This window comes from Colobus angolensis, unplaced genomic scaffold (genome assembly GCF_000951035.1).
Source record: "Colobus angolensis palliatus isolate OR3802 unplaced genomic scaffold, Cang.pa_1.0 Scaffold47, whole genome shotgun sequence".
Taxonomy (NCBI): domain Eukaryota; kingdom Metazoa; phylum Chordata; class Mammalia; order Primates; family Cercopithecidae; genus Colobus; species Colobus angolensis.
The window spans coordinates 1,301,032-1,324,871 of record NW_012118154.1 but is presented as its reverse complement, the minus strand read 5'-3'; the positions used below and the strand labels follow the sequence as shown (position 1 = coordinate 1,324,871).

Below are 23,840 nucleotides of genomic sequence, written 5' to 3'. Positions count from 1 at the left end.
TCCTAAAGGCGGTTTTCTCCTTGCTCAGTAAACAAAGCACACAATCGAGTTTTACACCGAGATGTTCTATTGCCTAGGGACGGGCAGGAGACAAATGCTTTTCTCTTACTTGAGATTAAGAGAATGGTGATGACCTTTAACCGGAGAGCAGCCTTTAGGCACTTGTTTAACAAAGCACATCCTGCACAGCCCAAAATCCATTAAGCCTTAAGTCTCCACAGCACATGTCTCTTGCAAGGACAAGGTTAGGGGTAGGGTCACAGATTAACAGCATCTCAAATACAGAACCAAATGGAGTCTCTTATGTCTACTTCCTTCTACATAGATCTCTCTTTTCCCCACAATGAGGAGATGAGCAGGCTGGGCAATGGGGAAGAAGCTCGAAGCTTCCTTGCCGTCCCTGGGCCACCACCCTCCAGGAACCTCCATGTATTTAGCTATCAGAGGCTCTGCAAACCCTGTCCTCATGGGTTTTTATGGAAGCTTCTGGACATCAGCATCCCTTCCCCCAGGGTATAGGGTGGGACCTTCTCTGGGAAGGAACTTAAGACCCATAATCAGAAATGTGGGAGATTCGAGTCCTGCATTGGGGCAAGTGAAAGGAGGGCAGGAGAAGGGGAGAGAGTCTGTTTCCTGAGGCCTAACACACCCAACATTATCACAGAACACTGTAACAAGGGCTATGGGAGTTAGACCCAGGAACTGGGGATGAAAACCAATAAATACATAATACAACACCACAGCCTCCTAGAGGAAAGTGACCATGTAAGGGGCTGGTGAGAGCTGGGGAAAGACAAGAGTGCATTCCACGCAGCCCAAAAGCCTGGCGTGCTTTGAGAACAGTAGGTGGAAGCGGCCACTAGAAAGAATGAAACAGCTTCGCACAGCGGACTCAGGCCAGCGCAGCAAGAAGGCTCCGGAAACCGGATTCGAGGCTTCCCGGGCTGCACTGGAGGTCTCCAGCAGAGGGCGCGATTCCGCCTGCTGGCCTTAGGTACTCAGAGCGCCGGCGCGGGAAGCGCTTCCGGGCAAGGGCGGGGTTTCCGGCGGCGCGCTAGGTCGCGGGGCACCTGGGCCTGGGTTGTCCTTTGCATTTGCACGTGTTCGCAGTGGTTTCCGCGATGCTACCTCTGCTGCGCTGCGTGCCCCGTGTGCTGGGCTCCGCCGTCCCTAGCCTCCGCGCTGCAGCGCCCGCCTCGCCTTTCCGGCAGCTCCTGCAGCCGGCGCCCCGGCTGTGCGCCCGGCCCTTCGGGCTGCTCAGCGTGCGCGCAGGTTCCGAGCGGCGGCCGGGCCTCCTGCGGCCTCGAGGACCCTGCGCCTGTGGCTGTGGCTGCGGCTTGCTGCATACTGAAGGTGAGGTTCGCGCACGCGGGCCAGGGGTGTGGTTTGCGATCCACGGAGGGAAAAAGACCAGGAGTGGGGCCTGCAACCGACCTCCGAGGTCTGGGACATTTTTCCATTGATTGGCAACCAGCGGATTAAACCCACGTGTGATCATATTCCCCCCACCTCCCCTATCCACCAGTTTCATTTTCTGTTGGTAGGGGGTGAATAAAATTAAATACTAGAGGGTACCTTTATCCTTAGTCTTATTCTCTCGAAAGTGGACCTTTGGGAAAGCCCAAGGTCGTGTTTGAAAATAGCACGTTTGGCAAGTGGAAGAGGATGATTGGAAATTCTTCTGCTTTAGAGCGGAAAGTGGTAATGCGTTCATTGTTGGAAATTGTTGGAAATCACTTTTCCAGAATCAGGCTCAGCTTCCCACTAATATTATGCTATTTTTACAGATAAGGAAACTGAGGCTTCTAGAGTAACCGTAATAGCAGAGAGATTAGAAATAGTCCAGGTTTCTGGCTGCGATAACCAGGGTAATAGTTTTATGTTTTAGACTAACTGGCTTTCCTTTTTATGTATATGGATTTCTTTTCTAGGAGACAAAGCTTTTGTTGATTTCCTGAGTGATGAAATTAAGGAGGAAAGAAAAATCCAGAAGCATAAAACCCTCCCTAAGATGTCTGGAGGTTGGGAGCTGGAACTGAATGGGACAGAAGCGAAATTAGTGCGGAAAGTTGCCGGGGAAAAGTAAGTACTGGTCTGGGGATCCCAGGGCACCGACTCCCTTAATCTTGCAAGACCCGTCCTGGGTCATCCCTAGAAGAGCCTTGAGTTCAGGTGTGGATAAATGGTTTTCAAGAGAGTGAAGGACTCATTTGGACAGCTTCATGAGGTCCAGGCAGTCCATTCACTGAACACAAATTTGCTGTGGGCTGGTTTCTAAGGAGACAAAAATGTAGCGCAAAAAAGTACTGACAGAATCAGTTTGATTTCTGATTTACAGCCCTGATACAGTAGCACCCTGCTCTCTAATGTTTAGCATGGGTGAAAATGCAAGGTATGTAACTTATATGTAACAGGATGGGGTTCCACTGTAGTAAGGGCTGCCGACAGAGGCGGGGAGTTTGTGACCTAAGTCAACTGCCCTACCTGCTCCTAAACTGTTAAAGTGTTTACACTTTTCTGCATTATAGTCATCCATAATCTCATTACACAGATAAACATTTGGCATCTTCCAGATTTTCAAATTGAGGCTGGGCGCGGTGGCTCACGCCCATAATCCGAACACTTTGGGAGGCAGAGACGCCAGATCATGAGGTCAGGAGATCGAGAACATCCTGGCTAACACTGAAACCCTGTCTCTACTAAAAATTTTAACAGGGTGTGGTGGCAAGCGCCTGTAGTCCCAGCTACTCAGGAGGCTGAGGCAGGAGAATCACTTGAACCCCCCGGTTGCAGTGAGCCGAGATGGCACCACTGTACTCCAGCCTGAGGGACAGAGCAAGACTCCATCTCAAAAAAATAATAAATAAATAAATAAATAAATTGAATTTTCTTTATAATTGACCTTATGATGTATATATAATTCTTTTTTAAAATCACAGCTTTAATGTGATTTAATTTATATGGCATAAAATTTACCCATTTATTGAAGTTTATTAAATTAAGTGGTTCTTAGTCCTTACAGAATTATGCATCGGTTACCACTACCTAATTCTAGAACATTGTTGTCAATCCCCAAACAATACCTATTAGCAGTCACTCATTATTCCTCCCTCTAGCCACCCAAGGTAATCACTAAGCTACTTTATGGATCGCCTCTTTTGGACATTTCATATAAATAGAGTCATACAATTTGTAGCTTCCTCCCCACCCCATGGAGTCTTGCTATCACCCAGGATGGAGTGCAGTGGCACGATCTTGGCTCACTGCAGCCTCTGCCTCCCAGATTCGGACAATTCTCCTGCCTCAGCCTCCTGAGTAGCTGAGATTACAGGCATGCGTCCAGTTAATTTTTGTATTTTTAGTAGAGACAGGGTTTCGCCATGTTGGCCAGGCTGGTCTCAAACTCCTGACCTCGTGATCCGCCCTCCTCGGTCTCCCAGAGTGCTGTGATTACAGGTGTGAGCCACCCTGCCCAGCCTGTTTACATTTTTAATTGTTGGGTTGTAAGAGTTCTTTAGTTTTGACCAGGCACGGTGGCTCACACCTGTAATCCCAGCACTTTGGGAAGCCGAGGCAGGCAGATCACGAGGTCAGGAGATCAGGACCATCCTGGGTAATGCAGTGAAACCCCATCTCTACTAAAAATACAAAAAATTAGCCAGGTGTAGTGGTGGGCGCCTGTAGTCCCAGCTACTCGGGAGGCTGAGGCAGGAGAATGGCGTGAAGCCCAGAGGCAGAGGTTGCAGTGAGCCGAAATCACGTCACTGCACTCCAGCCTGGGCAACAGAGCAAGACTGTATCTCAAAAAAAAAAAAAAAAAGAATTATTTAGTTTTTCTGGGTATAATCTTACCAAATTAATGATTTGCAAGTATTGTTCCCCATCTTGTGGGTTTTCTCTTCACTTTCTTTGTAATGTCCTCTGACACAAAAGTTTTTGATTTTGAGGAAGTTCAGTTTACCTATTTTTTTAGTCGCTTGTGCTTTTTTTAGTTTTTACTTTGCTTCTAATTCACCAAGTGCAACTTGTGCTTTTTTAGTGTCGCATCTAAGAAACCACTGCCTCGCCCAAGGTTGTAAAGATTTATGCCTTAATTTTTTCAGAGTTTTCTAGTTTTAGCTCTTAGTTGAGGTCTGTGATTCATTTTGAGTATGATGTGAAGTAGGATCCCAATTCTCTTGGTTATTGTGTAGTGTGGTTTTTCCCTACACAGGTCAATTGTGTCTTCTGTCATCTCACCTAAAAACCATTTGCACAAGGTTTTCATAGCTATTTGGGGGCCATTAAAAATAATGCTCTGACGAACATCATTCCATTTCTGTGCCCAGGAGCTCAGCTTGGTCAGCACAGTTGGAATTAGACCGATTGTGTCAACCTCACACTGCTTCTGTTGCTATGGAAAGGTGACTTCCTGGCAAAGCAGCTAGTTAGCACAAGTCGAGGGGGCGGCACTTCATGTACTCTTGTATGAAACGGTGCCTGCCAGAGTCGCATAGTCTAAACTTTATCTCCCAGGAATTTTGACTCAAACTTTGGAACATGATTTGTCAGGTATGGATTCTTGCACCTTAAAATTGTCGCTGGTTGGTGTCTCGGGCCTGCTTTGTGATGATAAAACTCCCCACAAGTACTCTGAAGGATGACTCTACGACAGCCTTTTTTTCTTTGTGAGGCATCCCCTTCCCGGGGCCAGGGCTGCTCTCCGTGTTTAACAGATGCAACCCTCCATTGCTCCTTCTTCCTTTCCTTGCAGGGCAAATTTTCCTGTGGGGAAAGGCTCTTAAAGGGGCTTCTGTTCCATCTCACCAGCCTCGCAGGTCCTTACTTTTACCAAGGGTTCCTTGGAAAGACCAGGGTGGGCAGTGTCAGCTGGCTGTGGCCATGAGATGCCCAGTCAACACATGGCAGTGAGCCCTGGGGTACTGGCCCTGTTGGGAGTAACCATGCATGACTTGTTTGGCTGAGAGAAACTGAGGCCAGCTTTGGCTTCCAGCAGCTGGTACATGGTAGGCACACTTTAGACCTGCTGAATCACTCAGGAGTGGATGTAGGCTCGCAGCCTTGTTTGAAGTTCTGCATATAATTCTGCCAGCTAGGATAGAGACGTTGTTTCAATACACCTTTGTAACTGTAGCAGACCTCCATGTTTGTGTGTTCACCTACTCAGTTCAAATGATGCCTTTGTCTGTTATGTTTTCTCTTGCCCTTTTAGAATCACTGTCACTTTCAACATTAACACGGCATTCCACCAACATTTGACGACGAAAAGGAACTCTCGCAAGGACAGAAGGTTGAAGAACAGGAGGTAAGCTTAACACTCTGATCAGCTTTTACCTCAGTTCTGACAGGCTGTCCCTGGGACTTAGAGAAGGAGCGTTTTTCTTTGCTCTTTCAAAAAAAAAAAAAAAATTTCCTGTAAGGCCCAGCGCATGGCTCACGTCTAAATCCCAGCACTTTGGGAGGGCAAGGTAGAAAGAACCCTTGAGGCCAGGAGGACCAGCCTGAGTAACATGGCAAGACCCTGCCTCTACGAAAGTTTTTTTAAAAAAAATTAGCTGGGCATGGTGGCACGACTGGTTCCAGCAATGCAGGAGGCTGAGGCAGGAGGAATCAGTGGTTTCTGGCCAGCTTTAACAGGACTGTGGCCCTCTTCCTTTTCCCAGGGGCAAAATACGTTGCTGTCTGCCAGCTCAGGCTTAGCAGTTTGGCAATGTTCTCTTAATGGAAAGGAAATGAAATGTTCTCAACCTTTCCCATGATAGGGAGTTTTGTTGTTGTTTTTGAGAGAAGGTCTCGCTCCATTGCCCAGGCTGGAGTGCAGTGGCGCGATCTCTGCCCACTGCAGCTTCCACCTCCCACGTTCAAGCGATTCCCCTACCTCAGCCTCCTGAGTAGCTGGGATTACAGACGTGTGCCACCACACCTGGTTAATTTTTGTATTTTTTGTAGAGACAGGGTTTCACCGTGGTTGCCAGGCTGGCCTCAAACTCCTGACCTCAAGTGATCCAGCCACCTTGGCCTCCCAAAGTGCCGGGATTACAGGCGTGAGCCACCACGCCCGGCCTATGGGGAGATTTTTTATATTGGAGGTTATCATTTGGTGTGTTTGCATGTGAGGAATGTTCCTAACATATCAGTCACAAGCTGGTAATACACAACAGCCATTTAACCAAGATAAGAATGCCAGGGGCAGGCTAGATGTGGTGGTTCATGCCTGTAATCCCAGCACTTTGGGAGTCCGAGACGGGCAGATCACAAGGTCAAGAGATCGAGACCATCCTGGCCAACATGGTGGAACCCCATCTCTACTAAAAATACAAAACTTAGTTGGGCATGGTGGCAGGCACCTGTAGTCCCAGCTACTCAGGAGGCTGAAGCAGGAGAATTGCTTGAACCCGGGAGGCGGAGGTTGCGATGAGCCGAGATTACACCACTGCACTCCAGCCTGGCAACAGAGCAACACTCTGTCTCAAAAAAAAAAAAAAAAAAAAAAAGAATGCCAGGGGCATAAGAGACTTTAACTGGATCATGGCTATTCTTCAGACATTTTAGGAAGTGCTGTGCCCAGCCTGGTAACCAGCCAGTATGAGGGCCACAGAGTCCCTAGACGTTCTGCCCAAAAGCCATCAGTACAGTGTTGAGTCATGACCTGGTGTGGATGGCACAGCTCTCGGGTGTGCTGCTTTCCCAGCCACCCCAACTAGCATCTCCCTGACATTGGACCCAGTCTGCTCCCAGAGCTTCATATCAGAGGAAAAGCTGCTGCTGTTATTCAGCCATAAGGATGGCCAGGTTCCCCAGCCTTTGACCCTGGTACCTTATGAAGACTCCTGGAACAGTCATGCTGGAATCTTGAAACTTTAGGAAAGCTTTGCAGTGTATGGGTGGAGGAAAAAGCTTGGAATGTTAAGGAACTGATATAAACTCAGTTAACTGGCACATAGCTGAGGAGGCTGGTATCCAGATTCCTTAATTGAAAACCCAGTGTGTTACTTAAACAAGCAGGGTGCCAAGAGAAGTGAGATCAAGCTCTTCATTTGGGAATAGTATGGCATAAGACTATTAAAATGGCTACATAACATCCTAATGGTGGCTATCAGACACTCTGAACAGAGATCCTTGATCCAGGCATTCATCTGCTTCCAGCAGTGGCATGTACTGACTTCTTGTTTCCCCAGCCTGAACTGACATCAACTCCCAATTTCGTGGTTGAAGTTATAAAGAACGATGGCAAGAAGGCCCTTGTGTTGGACTGTCATTATCCAGAGGATGAGGTATGCAGGATGGAGTGCTAGCCCCTTGGCATCCCTGGGGAGCACAGTGTGTCCCTTGGGAACTTCCTGTCCCTTTTAGCATAAATTTAAAGACTTTCTAGCTTAGACCAGCCCAGCAGGGAGAGAGAGGAGGGGAGTGAGGGAAGAGGGTGAAAACCTGATCAGTTTCATGCTGTCAGTGGCCCCCTTTCTTCGCATGAGTCTGGCTTATCCGGGAGAACCCTTCAGTTTCCCCAAATGTTGTTTCTTCTCAGGTTGGACAAGAAGACGAGGCTGAGAGTGACATCTTCTCTATCAGGGAAGTTAGCTTTCAGTCCAGTGGCGAGTCTGAATGGAAGGACGCTAATAATACACTCAACACAGATTCCTTGGACTGGGTGAGTGCTTGATAAGATGGGGGAACCTTTTGGGCCTTGGAAGGAAGGGTCCTAGTTCAAGGGGAGAAAGAAACATTTTAATGTTCATTACAGATTTTTTTTTTTTTTTAAACTAGTAAATGTTGTTCTTTGCAGGCCTTATATGACCACCTAATGGATTTCCTTGCGGACCGAGGGGTGGACAACACTTTTGCAGATGAGTTGGTGGAGCTCAGCACAGCCCTGGAGCACCAGGAGTACATTAGTTTTCTTGAAGACCTCAAGAGTTTTGTCAGGAGGCAGTAGAGCAGACAGACGCTGAAAGCTGTAGTTTCATGGCAGGCTCTGGCCAGTGAACAAGTCCTACTCTGAAGCTAGACATGTGCTTTGAAATGATTATCATCCTAATATCATGGGGAAAAACACCAAATTTAAATTATATGTTTTGCGCGCTCATTTATTATCATTTTTCCTGTACAAATCTATTATTTCTAGATTTTTGTATAACATGATAGACATAAAATTGGTTTATCTCCTCCAAAGCAGTGTATCTATTCTGTTCCTCCCGCTTCAGCCTGCGTCACAAAAGACCAAGAACGGAGATGTCGGAAAAGTGTTTTTTCCTTCAGTATCGGTTAAAAGTTGCAATACAAAATAAGTTATAAATAAAAGGCTCGTATGTACAAGGCTCCTCAGGGAGTGAGTTGTCTTCAACCTGTAGAATGAGGTGAGTCCACGCTGGCTCTAGAGGATCACAGCCCAAGTATCACAGGCCTAGGTTTAAACAGGAGAAGAATTAGCTTAAATTGTATTTTAGTCATGAAAGACATCTGATACATAGTTAAAAGTTGTAATCAATGAGAATTCTACACATGAGATGAGGTCTCCTGAGTCCAGTTGGAATTAGTTCAGTTGTGTAATTTGTCATGAAGGCCACCGATGACCGCCCCTCTTTGGCTTTGCTGGACTCCACTCTGTCCTGCAGCCTTCAAACAACTGTCCTGGAAACCGTCAGCATCAACAGTCTTCGAGCTAAGATCAAATCCTGTAGATGAACTAATCAAACATCCTCACCTTCGGGAAACTACTGACCACAAAGATTGTATTCAAACTCTTGGTAGCTTGGAGCTTTTAGAGCCCAGCAGGAAGATGAGACTCCAAGTCCACACAAGATTGAAGCAGGTACGTATCACGGGGGAGTTACCAACCATGCGTGATCAGTACGGGCAGAAAACATGTCTTCCCGTTGATCTGTAATATGATCAGTAAGCACCCGAGTGTAAAACTGGCTCCCGACTCCTTGGTGGCTCAGCCCCTCCACTATGCTAAGGAATCATCTGTCCTTAACCCATTTATGCCAGAGGTTGCAAATTTTTTTGTGTGAAAAATCAGACCTTGGCGATGACCTTGAGCAGTAGGGGGGTCAATAACTCCCCCAGGCTTAGCGTTCCAATAACAAAACAGTAGGCATAAATAGGTTACCCTTGTTTCTTACGGCTTTCACAGGTAATATATTTGGCTTTCTCTAAAAGACACTGTAACCCTGCTAATAGGTGGTTTAGCATATTCTATCCCATGACCACCCCTGAGCACCGTCACATCCAAAATACTAAGTCTTGTAATATAGTGCCATCTTCTGTAACCCATCCCTGTTTTCCAACACATCCTCAGCCATCTGTGCTGAGCTTCCCGACATCCTGACTTCACTGGATTCTAACACAGTGGTCCTTGAGCCCCCCTTAAATGAAAACCGAAAGTCTAGTGGAACTAGAGCATTCCAAATGTCTACCTTCCCAAATGGTGAACTTGGAACCTACAGAATACAATTTTGTCTTTCCCCCTCCTGTTTCTTGTTTTTTGTTTGTTTTTTTGAGGCTCAATCTCACTGTCACCCAGGCTTGAGCGCAATGGCGCCATCTCAGCTCACTGCAACCTCTGCCTCCTGAGCTCAAGCCATCTTCCCACTTCAGCCTCCCGAGTAGTAGCTGGGAGTACAGGTGCGAGCCACCAGGCCCAGCTAATTTTTGTATTTTTAGTAGAGACCAGGTTTCACCATGTTGTCCAGGCTGGTCTTGAATTCCTGGCCTCAAGGGATCCACCCACCTCAGCCTTCCTAAGTGCTGGGATTACAGGTGTGAACCACAGCACCTGGCTTTGTTTCTCGTGTTTGCTGTGAACCCCGCCTCCCCTCACCCCTCACTTACCCAACAATGGTCTTCCTGCCCGCCCCAGAGCCAGCACTGACAACTATGATCTCCAAGACTGCTACACAAGCACTCACCTTCCAAACCTCACCTCCCACTTAGCTTCACTGCTGCTCTGAGCCACAGGACACTGACGGTTAGGTGAGTGGACAACTGGGGTCCATAATTATATGCTGAGCTGAAGCTATACACTTGGCAATTAGGCAATCTTGCACTTACCCTTTAATTGCCCTTCTCGTCCACCCGCCAGCATTTGGTCTTTCACACTTAAGGGGACTTTCCTACTCGAGGTAGACTCCAGCTCTGCTACCATTATAATCTGTATAGATGACTCACTGTTCACCTTACTAAGACAGGAGCCAAAGCCAGCTGACCTGTGCCCTCTTCAACTCTCCTCCCTCCACCTTAACTCATCTATACAAACATATTAAGCACGTATTAATATATGCCAAGCGCTGGGAGTAAAAATAAATATGGGCCATGCCCTCAAGGACAGACATGAGCAGGTAACTGCAACACTGTTACAGATGACACAGCATGAGGTATGGTGGAAGCCCAAGGAGAGACTAGCCAGTTCCCCTCTGCCAGCCCTCATTAGGTTTGTTGAAAATGGTAACACAGACTCCAAAGGAACGGACTTCTCAGGCTGGCCAATTCTTTTTTTGTTTGGTTTTTGTTTTTTGAGATGGAGTTTCACTCTTGTTGCCCAGGCTGGAGAGCAGTGGCATAATCTCCGCTCACTGCAACCTTTGCTTCCCGGGTTCAAGTGATTCTCCTGCCACAGCCTCCCGAGTAGCTGGGATTACAGGCGTGTGCCACCACACCTAATTTTTTTGTATTTTTAGTAGAGACAGGGTTTCATCATAATAGGCCAGGCTGGTCTTGAACTCCTGACCTCAGATGGTCTGCCCACCTCAGCCTCCCAAAGTGTGGGGATTACAGGCATGAGTCACTGCACTCGGCCACCAATTCTGTTTTTGAGACAGTCTCACTCTGTGTCCCAAGCTGGAGTACAGCGGCATGATCTCAGCTCACTGCAACCTCCGCATCCTGGATTCAAGCAATTCTCCTGCCCCAGCCTCCTGAGTAGCTGGGATTACAGGCAGCCACCGCCATGCCCAGCTAAGTTTTGTATTTTTAGTAGAGATGGGGCTTCACCATGTTGGCCAGGCTGGTCTTGAACTCCTGACCTCAGGTGATCTGCCCACCTCAGCCTCCCAAAGTGCTGGGATTCAGGCATGAGCCACTGTGCCTGGCTGAGACTGGCCAATTCTTTGTGAGGAATCAGGTGAATGAAGTATGTGGCATATTGTAGTGCTCAATAAATATCTGTGCAAATGATGCTTAAATGTAGTGGGAGGAGTCAAAGGCATTCAGACAGAACAGCATGAACAACAGCACAGAGGCCTGAAAGCACTGCATATTTGAGCATCTGCAACCAGTGCTGGAGAGCTGGAACAGAAGGGAACATACGCCTGTAGTCAACAGGAAGTAGTGAGGTGTTTTATTTAAACTTTCACCTGCTGTGTCTCTTTCCACACAAGCTGATGGAAAATGGCTTCCTTCCACCAAGGCTGGAGCCTGGAGCAGGAAACAGCAGGGGCACTGGAAGCACAAAGACCTGGGGTCTAACACCAGCTCTATAGCTTATTAGTAGTAAAATTTTGGCCAGATGACATCACTTCTCTGAATCTGTTTCCTATTCCTAACAGGAACTATCCTCTCTCCCTCATGAACCTAATGCTCTAGCGAAGTCAAACAAGATGCTCTTTGTATACACTCCAGTTTTCTGCTTCTCTGCCTTGTTCCTCTATGTGGGGATCTCTCTTAAGCTCTACCCCCACAACTCGCCAGATCTCCATGTCTGTCCAGATCGGTTCTACGCTTCAAGGCCAAGTTAAATGCCTCCTCCAGGAAGGTGTCACCATAAAGGAGATCACCCTCCTCTGAACTCCCATAAGCCCTCCCTCTACAGCTCTCCAGGGTACTGCCTGTTTATTCTGTTCTCTTATTATCAACCCAAGGCTTGAGCTCCGTGAGAGATGTGTATTTCTCAATTTTAATGAGTCCTCAATTCATTGTTTTTTTAATGAATGAGTAGAATTAAATACCTATGGAAGAAACTTGATAAAGGCGAAATGGCTGTTACTAGGCAATGTTGCTTATAATAAAAATGACCCCTGTAGGTTACCTGCATTTGCAATGAGAGGGGCATGAAGGAACTCTAAACACCCAGCAGAAGGCCATGGCTATGAACTTCCTGAAGTACAGTGTGCTCCTAATCCCAAGGCTCCCCCTGCCTGGCATCTAAAAGCAATAATAATATATATCATATTGGTTTTATGTGTGTTTGTATGATATATATATATATATATATATACACATACATATACACATGTACACATATATATACATAAATAGATAGTTTACATGGATTATGAGATATACTGGTTCCTATAGCATGCTTCAAGACAGGAGGTTCCCATACCCACTTGTGTTCCCAGCCCTCACACCTCAGTTGTCACTCAAGCTAGTGACCAGCCCTTGGACCTCTGTGAAAATTCCACTGGCAGACAAACCTAAGGCTGCCCTGCTATACTTTCTGCCCTGTTTCCTTCTGCAAAAGCGACGCCAGCATGGCCTATTTGGGTCTTATGATGATGAAATGACCAGCTGAATCCAAAACCACCGTGCTGATCTATCAGGAAAAGGTGTGGAGCCACACGTCCTAACTCCCAGACCAATCCTCTTGCCATGATCCTATGCTGCGTCTTCCCTTCTGACTGGCCTTTGAGTCGACATGACTTGTTACCTTCACTTTTCTATGGAGTAAATTCCTCAGATAATACACTGCATTAAACATTTACCTGTTTCTAGGTCATTATTTCTATCGAGGTAGGAATAAAACCAACCACAGTCCCCTCTTACCACAGACTGGGTCCCAGGAGAGGCTTACCAGACAGCTCATGAGAAGACTGGACTTTTCTTCTGTTCCTCCGGTGACTGAAAATTCAGGTGTATGGGGACAATGTGCACTGTGCTCATTTATACTACCCTCTAAACAGGCACGAAGCTTCTGCTCTGTCAACTCAGAAGACTAAAAAATAAAAAAGTTCAACCTCCTCTCAGTGACCTGATAGCCAACAGATGGAAAATCCTCATTCCTCATGCCAACCAATATAACTGTGGCTCACTGTGATGGCTTGATTCCTTCGAGCCTTAAGGACACTCTTGGGCCCATGACTGTAACAAGATCTCTTTTTTTTTTTTTTGAGACGGAGTCTCGCTCTGTCACCCAGGCTGGAGTGCAGTGGCCGGATCTCGGCTCACTACAAGCTCCGCCTCCTGGGTTACGTCATTCTCCTGCCTCAGCCTCCCGAGTAGCTGGGACTACAGGCGCCCGCCACCACGCCCGGCTAGTTTTTTGTATTTGTTTTTTTAGTAGAGACGGGGTTTCACCGTGTTAGCCAGGATGGTCTCGATCTCCTGACCTCATGATCCACCCATCTCGGCCTCCCAAAGTGCTGGGATTACAGGCTTGAGCCACCGCATCCGACCGACTGTACCAAGATCTCTTAACCAATCTCCATTTAACTGCCTCTCCAGATTAACCAATGCCCTCTACTCCTGCTGTAAAACACAGTGATGGCCACTCACAGCAGAAAGAACACTCAGAGGTTGTAGGCTACTTTCCAGCCTCCCTCTGCCTCTGCCCCCACCAGCTGAGTGCATCCTTACCAACAACTAGCAGTATATGCTCCCAGGTCTGCTTGAGTTACTTGAACTTGCTACTGTAACTCAGTAACGCTAATTATTTATTATGTAAATCAATAATACGAGGGAATAACCATGAACTTTTATTTTTATAATAAGTGGAAAGTTTAGGAAACACTCACAAAGATGAGCTGCTTAAAAAAAATAAAAATAGAAAAAGAGCTATAGAATTAGGTAAAAGATGGGGGAGAAAAATTCCAAAGTTGCATACTCAGCTTCTTGATCCACTTTACAGAATTAAAATCGTAAACTCTGGACTATGTATTATAAGAGTTGTTTATGTAAAAAAGGTGACTTGGCTAGGCACAGTGGCTCATGTCTGTAATCCTAATACTTCGGGAGGCCGAGGCGGGCGGATCACCTGAGGTCAGGAGTTCGAGACCAGCATGACCAACATGGTGAAACCCCGTCTCTACTAAAAATACAAAAATCAGCTAGGCGTCGTGGCGCGTGCCTGTAATCCCAGCTACTCAGCAGGCTGAGACAAGAGATTCGCTTGAACTCGGGAGGCGGAGGTGGCAGTGAGCAGAGATCTCACCACTGCACTCCAGCCTGGGTGACAGAGTGAGACTCTGTCTCAAATAAAATAAAAAATAAAACAGGTGACTCAGCTCTCCAATCAGCAGGGCCCCACTTAAAGGCTGGCAAATAAATTTATGTTTTTGAAACTTACCATAAAACATTTTATTTTTATAATTTGCCTCTTTAACCAATTGCTCAATTAACTGGCAAACTTGCAGTCCCCATCATGCCAGATAAAAGGGCTCTTTCTGTATTTTAAGATTACTGAAGGCCAGGCACAGTGACTGACGCCTGTAATCCCAGCACTTTGGGAGGCTGAGGCAGGTGGATCACAAGGTCAGGAGTTCGAGACCAGCCTGGCCAAGAAGGTGAAACCCCATCTCTACTAAAAATTAAAAAAAAAAAAATTAGCCGGGCGTGGTGGCAGGCACCTGTAATCCCAGCTACTTGACAGGCTGAGGCAGGAGAATGACTTGAATCCACAAGGCGGAGATTGCAGTGAGCCGAAATCATGCCACTGTACTCCAGCCCGGGTGACAGAGTAAGACTGTCTCAAAAAAAAAAAAAAAAAAAAAAAAAAAATTACTAAAGCTTACATTCTGAATTGGGTATGTCTTCATATATAGAAAATTTTTATGAAACGTCAGATACAGGCGTTTCCAATCCCAAGCTGAGGTCTCCATAAAAACCTCAAGCAGTGGTGGCTCTCCAGGGCCCTAAAGGCCCTGATGTGTACTGTTTGCCAATTTTCATGCCATAGATATTCTCACCATGGCTGATTTGAAGCTACCAATGTGACACCAGTGAACATAAAACTGGGAAGAAATATGCACAATGGGCTCCGAGCCAGTGCTGGAGGATCTTCAAGAAAGTAGATCCGTGTGGGAAAAAGTATCATGAAATCTTGTGTGGAACACTCACGTGAGATGGGATGGACACGCCACACTGACACACCACCACACCGCTTGTGATTCTCAGGTTGTACCTAGAAGCAGAATTAGGATCCCAGAGCATCATGGCCACCAGAACTGGATCTCCAAACCTTTTCAGGCAACAAATCTCAGGGGAGATTCCACTCACCTTGGAGTGGGGAATGGGAATGAATAATGCTGAAAAGGTTTTCAAAACTCTTACTTTGTACATACAGGACAGACGAGTGGGTTTGCCTCCCACTCAGCCAGCATGATGCTGAGACACTTTTCATCAAACTGCAAGCTCTTCTCATACTCGCGGATGATGGACTGCTCTGCAAGGCAAAGGCAGTTGGAGTGCTTCACCGTGCTTCAGCTTGCCCTCTATTTAATTCTAAGCTTCACTGCCAAAGGCTTCCTTCACACAAGGGAAAGATTTGGGCAAAACCACAACAGCAATCACTGGTTTTTACTGCTCTCTCAGGCTGGCTTCATCTTGCTGGATCCCTCTCCCTGCTCTCTGTCCCCTTTTTGTGAGCACAAGAGGTAAAGTAGGCTAAGGGCCAAGGAGACAATTTTCACACACATCTCCAGAGGCCATAGGAGCACAGATATGGAATGACAGGGTCCCACAGGCAACTAAGGAAAGCTGACAAAGAGAACTGATTGCTGGCCAGATGAGGTGGCTCACGCCTGTAATCCCAACACTTTGGGAGGCTGAGGCAGGCTTGAGGTCAGGAGTTCGAAACCAGCCTGGCCAACATGGTGAAACCCCAGCTCTGCTAAAAAATACAAAAAATTAGCCCAGCATGTGGTGCACGCCTGTAATCCCAGCTACTCGGGAGGCTGAGGCAGGAGAATCACTTGAACCCAGGAGGCGGAGGTTGCAGGGAGGCGGAGGTTGCAGTGAGCCGAGATTGCGCCACTGCACTCCAGCCTGAGCGACAGAGCGAGACTCTGTGTCAAAAAAAAAAAAAGAGAGAACTGATTTCTGATGCCAGGACGACCCTGCTGAGTCAAAAGAGATCTGCTTTCCAAGTATGTCCACATACCTGGAATCTGTGTTGTCCAGAATCTGTGCGCTCATTCATTCAGCAAACATACAACAGTACCTAGCATGTGCTAGTCACAGGGGCACAAAGATGAAAAAGACGGTCCTGCCCTTATTGAGCTCACAGTCTAGACATTAGGGAAGGGGTCAGAACACTACAGTCAGGCTTATTTGTGTATGTGGTGTCTGTAACTGCTTTTCCACTAGAAGCGCGGAGTTGAGGAGTTGTGCCAGAGACCACGTGGTCTGTGAAGTCTAAGGTATTTGCTATCTGGTTCTTCACAAAAAGTCTGCCAACTTCTGCTTTAGAATGTTCCTATGGCTGAGTACAGCACAACACAGAAAATCTTTGTCACTTCAGATTTATTTATTTATTTTTATTTTTATTTTTATTTTATTTTATTTTTTTTGAGACGGAGTCTCGCTCTGTTGCCCAGGCTGGAGTGCAGTGGCCGGATCTCAGCTCACTGCAACCTCCGCCTCCCAGGTTTACGCCATTCTCCTGCCTCAGCCTCCCGAGTAGCTGGGACTACAGGCGCCCGCCACCTCGCCCGGCTAGTTTTTTGTATTTTTTAGTAGAGCCAGGATGTTCTCGATCTCCTGACCTCGTGATCCACCCGTCTCGGCCTCCCAAAGTGCTGGGATTACAGGCTTGAGCCACCGCGCCCAGTCCACTTCAGATTTATTAAATGTGCCCCAAAATAAACATTTGGTGAGGCTTATGTTTCACCACTAAGATAGGTTTTGTAGGTGGAGGGAAGGGAAAATCAATAAAAAAAAAGATGATAAGGAATTTACAGTCTAACTGGAGTCAACAGCAACAATCATTAACAACTAACACTTGCATGGCACTTATGTGTCAAATGCTATTTTAAGTCCCTTACATATATTAACTTCTTCACTATTATCCTTATTTCTAAGGTGAAGAAACTGAGGCACAGGGAAATTAAGTGCTTTGGTCGGTGCCACACAAATTAAAGTGGTAAAGCCAAGTGAATCTTAGAGGTATGACTCAAGGGTTTGCGCTCTTGCCTCATCATAACAATAGCTGTTGATTACTGAAAGCTCTCTATATGCCAGGCAATGCACTAAGTCTTCTACACATGTTATTTAAGCCTTACAACAAATGTATAAGGTATTATCTCCATTTTACAAGTCATAAAAATGAAGCCTAAGGCTGGGGGCCATGCCTCATGTCTATAATCCCAACACTTTGGGAGGCTAAAGTAGGAAGATGGTTTGAGTCCAGGTGTTTGAGACCAGCCTAGGCAACACAGTGAGACCCTGTCTCTACAAAAAATAAAAAAAAATTACGATAGGCATGTTGGCTCACGCCTGTAATCTCAAAACATTGGCAGGCTGAGGTGGGGGGATCACATGAGACCAGGGAGGAGTTCGAGACCAGCCTGGGCAACACAGTGAGACCTTGTCTCTACAAAAAATAAAAAAAATTAGCTGGGCCTGGTGGTGCACACCTGTGGTCCCAGCTACTCGGGAGGCTGAGATGGGAGGATCGGTTGAGCTTAGGAAGGTGAAGCCACAGGGAGCCATGATCACACCACTGCACTCCAGTCTGGGCAACAGAGCAAGAACGTGTCTCAAAAAAATAAATACATAAATAATTTTTTGTCTTGTTTTAATCATCTTTAGCTAAAAAAAAAAAAAAAAAAAGTTAATAAAAAAATTAGCCAGGGGTGGTAGCACACGTCTATGATCCCAGCTACTCAGAAGGCTGAGGTGGGAAGACCGCTTGAGCCCAGGAGGTCAAGGCTGCAGTGGGCTGTGATCGCACCACTGCATTCTAGCTCGGGCAGCGACCGTGTCTCAAAAAAAAAAAAAAAAAAGAAAAAGAAAAGAAAAAAACACAGGCCTAATCAAATCAGGGCTACATGGAAAAAATGACTTAACTACATAAAGTACAAAATTATGCTCTCTACACAGTGCTATGGACACCTCCCTCAAGCAGTGGATGCTCACAGGCCCTGGGGAGTTAAGAGAAAATGTGGCACTTGAAATGAATACGGCAAGGGATCAGACCACGCACTGTCACTGTATCCTGTAAAGTGGCAGGTTTACTTTTTATTTATTTATTTTTTTAAGAGACAGGATCTCACTCTGTCGGCCAGGCTGGAGTGAGGTGGTACGATTATAGCTCACTGTAACCTTAAACTCTTGGGTTCAAGTGATCCTCCTGCCTAAGCCTTCTGGATGAGGGAGGCTACAAGTATGTGCTACCACACTCAGCTAACTTTTTTATTTTTTACTTTTGTAGAGACAGGGTCTTGTTATGTTGCCCATGACGGTCTTCAGCTGGCCTCAAGCAATACTCCTGCCTAAGCCTCTCAAAGTGCTGGGATAACAGGCATAAGCCACCACCCTCAGTGAACTATTAACCCATTAATAGAGAGGCAGGATGGTAGAAGAAACACGAGAACTGGATTCACACAACTGATTTTGCTTCCCATCTCCTCCACTTACTAGCTGTATGACCTGCATGAGAACACCACCTTCTGTTCTAATACTACTGTCTTACAAGGCAGTCACGTGGAGAAAACAGCATCATTAAATGAGAAGTTCTTAGCACAAAGCCTAGCACCCTGGAGACCCTTATTATTGAGAAGCTAGACAGCCAAGATGTCAGAATACAAAAGGAGCTTTTTGGACACTTGATTGATGGAAGTAGACAAAGGGGACTTATGAACTAATCCTGATTGGAGAAAAGATCACAGCATTTGAGTAGCTAAATATAGGTAAGGAAGGACTAGTCCTAGGGGTTACCTTGGTCGATCAGCTCCTGTTGAATTTCCTCCAGTACAGCCATGTCTATCAGCTCCTCCAACTGGAAGAGAAAGGGGAGGCATCAGAAGTTTGAAGTATTAATCACCAACCACACCCCACGATGATTCATTCTTGGAGGCTGGCTTGAAGAACCCAGATTTACCGGACAGAATCAGTCCAGTCCTCCTGCACAATATGCTGATAGTGGGGTAAGGCTCTCATGCTGACACGTCATCAACAAATGACCCAACTACCCAGTGACAAAATAATGGTACCCACTTTTGAAGAGACGATATGGGGTAGGAGTTAGGTACATATTCTTCCAAGGCTATGTAATCACAGGAAAAGTTCCTAGTCTCTGCAAATCTCAGTTTTGGCCTCTGTAAAGTGGGAATAAAATCTATCTAAGAGGGTTACTGTGAGTACGAATTGTGGTAATATATGGCAAACATTGGTGTATTGCAGGACACATAGAAGCCACTGAATAATGCATCATTATTACACAGTGTGTTGATGGTTTCAAACAGTTGCCCGCATTTTCTTACATAATCCTTACAATGCTGAAAACATGATCTTCCCATTTTATAAATGTGAAAACTAAACCTCAAAGAGGCAGACTGAAGTTAAGAGTCAATAGCCAAACCAGGATTCGAATTCTGGAACTCCTGACTTCGAATCCAGTGCTCTTCCTGATATACTATAAATGGTATCCTTTCCACACATGGCTCCCAACGCTGGCTGAGATTAGAATCTGAAAGTTTCTGGAGAACATTTTAGAAAGAGATTCCTGAGGTGGGCAGATCACTTGAGGTCAGGTGTTCAAGACCAGCCTGGCCAACATGGTGAAACCCCATCCCTGCTAAAAACAGAAAAAAAAATAGCTGGGCATGGTGGCACACATCTGTAATCCCAGCTACTTGGGAGGCTGAGGTAGGAGAATCGTTTGAACCCAGGAGGTGGAGGCTGCAGTGAGCCGAGATCTTGCCACTGCACTCCAGCCTGGGCGACAGAGCAAGACAAAAAAAAAAGAGAGAGAGAGAGAAAGAAAGAGATTCCTAGCCTATGCCTACTAAATCTTAATTTCCAAGGGTGGAGACAAGAAATGAAATTTCTTTCTTTTTAGTTTCATAAATTATGATGTTGCAATGATGAGCAGATCTACAGTCTGGTGTTTCAGAACAATTCATCTAGACAAGTCTAACATTAAAGGGTAGAAAAGCCTGGGTTAAGGCTGTTGAATTCTAGGCCGGGTGCAGTGGCTCACGCCTGTAATCCCAGCACTTCTGGAGGCGGAGGCAGGTGGATCATGAGGTCAGGAGATCGAGACCATCCTGGCTAACATGGTGAAACTCCGTCTCTACTGAAAATACAAAAAATTAGCCGGGCATAGTGGCGGGCGCCTGTAGTCCCAGCTACTCGGGAGGCTGAGGCAGGAGAATGGTGTGAACCCGGGAGGCGGAGCTTGCAGTGTGCCGAGATGGCGCCATTGCACTCCAGCCTGGGCACCAGAGCGAGACTCCGTCTCACAAAAAAAAAAAAAAAAAAGGCTGTTGAATTCTAAATGGGGGTAGGGGAATGGTGGGTTTAGGGGACTCGAGTAAACAAGTAAAAGAGGACAGTAGCCGTTCTTGGTGGAGTCCTCCTGAAAACATAGCCCAGCCTGACCTGAGCCAAGTCTTCTGGACAATTCTCCATTGACTGCAAAGCATTCCACTCTTCTTCCATCACCTCTTGCACTAGAAAGGTGTTCTGAGCATTCCCTGGCCCACTGCTTCCAGCCTGGCGGTACCTGTTTAGGAGCCTGTCCCGGCTGTTTCTCATTCTCTCCAGGCATCTCTGGGAAAAAAGAGCAAGATGGGGAGGGAAAAAAAAAAGCATTTCTACTTTTAAAAAACACTCTTACAGTAGTTGGGAAAACATTAAAGAAAGTTTATAGACACAAAATTTCAATGATAATACTAACTAGTGTTACTTTTGCATATTCCTCTGTAGAGATACGTAAAACTACAATGCTTTGTACATGTGTTTACATATAACCATATTTTTTACTCTAGCTTGCCAGTTTCCTTAATGGTTGTGTGCATAATCTCTCAGCATCCAATGTTCTATTACAGAACATTTATATTCCTTCCAAATTCTTACTACTCTAGATATGGCTGGGTAACAGCCTTCCTGCACAGCAACGTTTCTGAACTCAGGAAGGTTCTGTCCGCCAAGGAACATTTGGCAATGCTTGGAGACATTTTTGGTTGTCACAATTCTAGTTATAGGACTATTAGCATCTAGTGGGTAGAGGCCCGAGATGTGGCTTAAACAGCCTTCCACAACATGTAAATATCTCCCTCAAAATGTCCATTGTCAATGCTGAGAAACTCTGCTATATCTGCTATCTTTCTTGCGTCGGGTTACTTTCTTGGACATTACTTACTAGCAACCACACTGTGTCCAGAAGAGGCCAGAACTGAGGTGGAGCGCTCTTCTAAGCCTCGGTTTACTACTCTCTAGAATAGAAATCATCTCTATCTCACAAGACGAACGTAGGCAAAGTGCCTCTCTCGGTGGCCACCTCCGCAGCAACAGTAGATAGTGTTACTGCAGAGGTGCAAAGGGTGATGTCATCACCACACTTTAAATTCAAAACAAAACCGAATCCAAAAACAAGGCTTTCTAGGACTGGGCCGACCCGGGCTAATCCCACACTCTACAGTCAGGAGGCCTGGGCTTGAGGTCCACTTCCACAGACCAGGCACGCACTGGCACCTGCTCCACCCAGCAGGGCTAAGGCGAAGGCAGGGAAGACGGCGGTCCCCGGGACGGACTGAGATAGTGACCACGGCGCAAACCCCACACCCACCTGCCGGAAAGTCTCTTTCCAAGGCGGCGAGCCCATCAATTTGTACAAGGAGCGGCGGGGGGACCTCAATGACTCCGCCATCTCCTCTCCGCAGGAGACAAGGCCGCAAGCCCCGCCCCCTGACGGCGCGCACAGACCCCTGGGAGTTGTAGTTTCCGCGTGCAGACCGCTCTTGGATCGCAGGGTATTCTGGGAAGTGTCGTATTACCGGCCGGCCCCACGTGGAAACAGATTTAGGCATCCAAGCGAAATGTGTGAGGCCAGCCCAACCTGCACTGAGGGAGGTAAGTCTTGAGGGAAAGTTCTGGATGCCTGGGTTGACCCAGATGGAGGTGTCCAATAGGCAATTAGATACACAAGTCTGTCTCGCCCCAGGTGCTAGACTTCCAGGAGCATCACCGTTCTGCTTACTTCTCGTCCCGCCCCCTTGGGCTTCAGAAATAATGGTGATTGGGTGTCCCTTGGCGACGCCCCTGCCCGGTGGGCTGGCCTCGCCCTCGCCCCTCCCCTGGCACGAGCCTCTCGAGCTTCCGGGCAGCCTGCTCGGTGATTGGCCGAAGCAGTGAGTGGACGGCCGTGGATTGGCTGCGCTCAGCGGCGGGCTGAGCAACTGGAGTGAGAAGAGCAGTTGGGCCAAGATGGCGGCCGCTGAAGGGCCTGTGGGCGACGGCGAGCTGTGGCAGACCTGGCTTCCTAACCACGTCGTGTTCTTGCGGCTCCGGGAGGGACTGAAAAACCAGAGTCCGGCCGAAGCTGAGAAACCAGCTTCTTCGTCGTTGCCTTCGTCGCCGCCGCCGCAGTTGCTGACGAGAAACGTGGTCTTTGGCCTCGGCGGAGAGCTCTTCCTGTGGGACGCAGAAGACAGCTCCTTCTTAGTCGTTCGCCTTCGCGGCCCCGGCGGCGGCGATGAAGAGCCCGCCCTGTCCCGGTACCAGGTACTGCCAGGCCGATCTGGAAGTGACCCTCACGGGGATCTGAACTAGTTTTTTGTTCCTTTCCCCTCTTGGCTGTGTTTTCATCTTGTGACAGGCGTTCCCGCGGATTGACTCCGACACTGCCCTACGCGGTCGCGGGGACTCAGGCTCTCTCCATGCTTACGGCCTGGAGGTCTGGGAGGAAGGAAAGGACCATGGAATAATCAATAAAAATATTAGTGATGGATGAGTGCTCTGGAGAAAAACAAAGCGGGCTAAAGGGGTTGAGAACAAGTGGGCGGAGTTGCTATTTTCAGTTTGGTGGGGAGAGACGTATTTCCTGACGTGACGCTTGTAATAGGCGTAGATCGTTAAGTTTCTCTTGTGTTGTGCACAGCGAGTCAGGTAGCAGATTTCAAAGCACCACGTTTCATGCTTGACATGGAGGAGAAAGTCTGTTAATTCTCCCCCCCCCCACCCCCAACGCCCGCTTTAGAAAATAAAGCCATACCCCAAATTGGGATTTTTGTTTTTGATTAGCCAACAGCATGTGAAAATGGGCGTGATCCAGAAAGTATTACACACTTGCTGCGATCAAATATTGGTTTATGGAAATGTTTGTTTGTAATACACAGATTCTCTTAAAGATTAAAAAGTAAAGCGCTTGGTACTCATTCTAAGGTATGACATCTGTTGTGGGCCCGGTCCAACTCTTGTTACCGAGAGGTGATTTAATTTTAATAAGACGCTAGCAATGCTTCTGCAATTTTGAAAATAGGGCAAGAGTCTACAGTCTGCTTATTTATACAGTTTCAGTTAAAAATTATCAAGGCCGGCCGCGGTGGCTCACGACGGTAATCCCAACACTTTGGGAGGCCTGGGTGGATGGATCACCTGAAGTCAGGAAGTCGAGACCAGCCTGGCCAACATGGTGAAACCTCGTCTCTTCTAAAAATACAAAAATTAGCCAGGCGTAGTGGCGCGCACCTGTAATCCATCTACTCGGGTGCCTGAGGCAGGAGAATCTCTTGAACCTGGGAGGCGGAGGCTGCAGCGAGCTGAGATCCAGCCACTGCACTCCAGCCTGGGCAACAGAGCAAGACTATGTCTCAAAAAATAGTAATTACGAAATGTTCAGCACACAGTATTTTGATAACATCTTATACTACTATGTAGCATTTGACACAATTATAATTTAATTA

The 23,840-nt window shown here is 46.9% G+C and overlaps 3 protein-coding genes across 11 annotated transcripts in view; 2 read left to right on the top strand and 1 right to left on the bottom strand.

Annotated features, from left to right (window-relative positions):
- The first annotated feature begins 1,014 nt into the window (after positions 1-1,014).
- On the top strand, positions 1,015-8,172 carry C1QBP (complement component 1, q subcomponent binding protein). Its single transcript, XM_011958399.1, is given in 7 exon segments — positions 1,015-1,353; positions 1,932-2,082; positions 5,213-5,235; positions 5,238-5,305; positions 7,179-7,274; positions 7,529-7,651; positions 7,787-8,172. Coding segments are annotated over 7 exon segments (843 nt in total). The 5' UTR covers positions 1,015-1,121; the 3' UTR covers positions 7,937-8,172.
- Positions 8,070-22,372, bottom strand: RPAIN (RPA interacting protein). Of its 9 annotated transcripts, XM_011958401.1 has the most exons (7): positions 21,725-22,372; positions 20,536-20,706; positions 18,871-18,931; positions 15,265-15,376; positions 15,052-15,115; positions 12,791-12,931; positions 8,234-8,404 (listed from the first exon to the last, which is right to left on the bottom strand). In XM_011958401.1, the coding sequence occupies exons 1-7, from the start codon at positions 21,803-21,805 to the stop codon at positions 8,375-8,377; spliced, it is 660 nt and encodes a 219-aa protein (XP_011813791.1). In that variant the 5' UTR covers positions 21,806-22,372; the 3' UTR covers positions 8,234-8,374. The 9 variants fall into 9 exon arrangements, 6 of the variants coding, with proteins under 6 accessions (XP_011813793.1, XP_011813792.1, XP_011813794.1 ...); XM_011958402.1 differs by lacking the exon at positions 12,791-12,931 and having other exon boundaries at positions 8,071-8,404; XR_001003620.1 differs by lacking the exon at positions 15,052-15,115.
- The window catches only part of NUP88 (nucleoporin 88kDa), a 35,669-nt gene continuing 33,989 nt past the window's right edge, over positions 22,161-23,840 (top strand). The window contains exon 1 of the mRNA XM_011958406.1: positions 22,161-22,659. Within this exon, the coding sequence (XP_011813796.1) occupies positions 22,363-22,659 (297 nt within the window). The 5' untranslated portion in view covers positions 22,161-22,362. The remainder of the gene's footprint in view (positions 22,660-23,840) is intronic.

What these genes read in the sequence shown, in the direction of transcription:
- RPAIN (XM_011958400.1), bottom strand. Translation starts at nt 21,805, where the DNA reads ATGGCGGAGTCATTGAGGTCCCCCCGCCGCTCCTTGTACAAATTGATG. An exon ending in GTCCAGAAGACTTGGCTCAG is followed by an intron (nt 18,932 to 20,535) that starts GTCAGGCTGGGC and finishes TTTCTCTTCCAG; the next exon opens with TTGGAGGAGCTGATAGACAT. An exon ending in GCGTGTCCATCCCATCTCAC is followed by an intron (nt 12,932 to 15,051) that starts GTGAGTGTTCCA and finishes TTTATTTTTTAG; the next exon opens with TCTTCTGAGTTGACAGAGCA.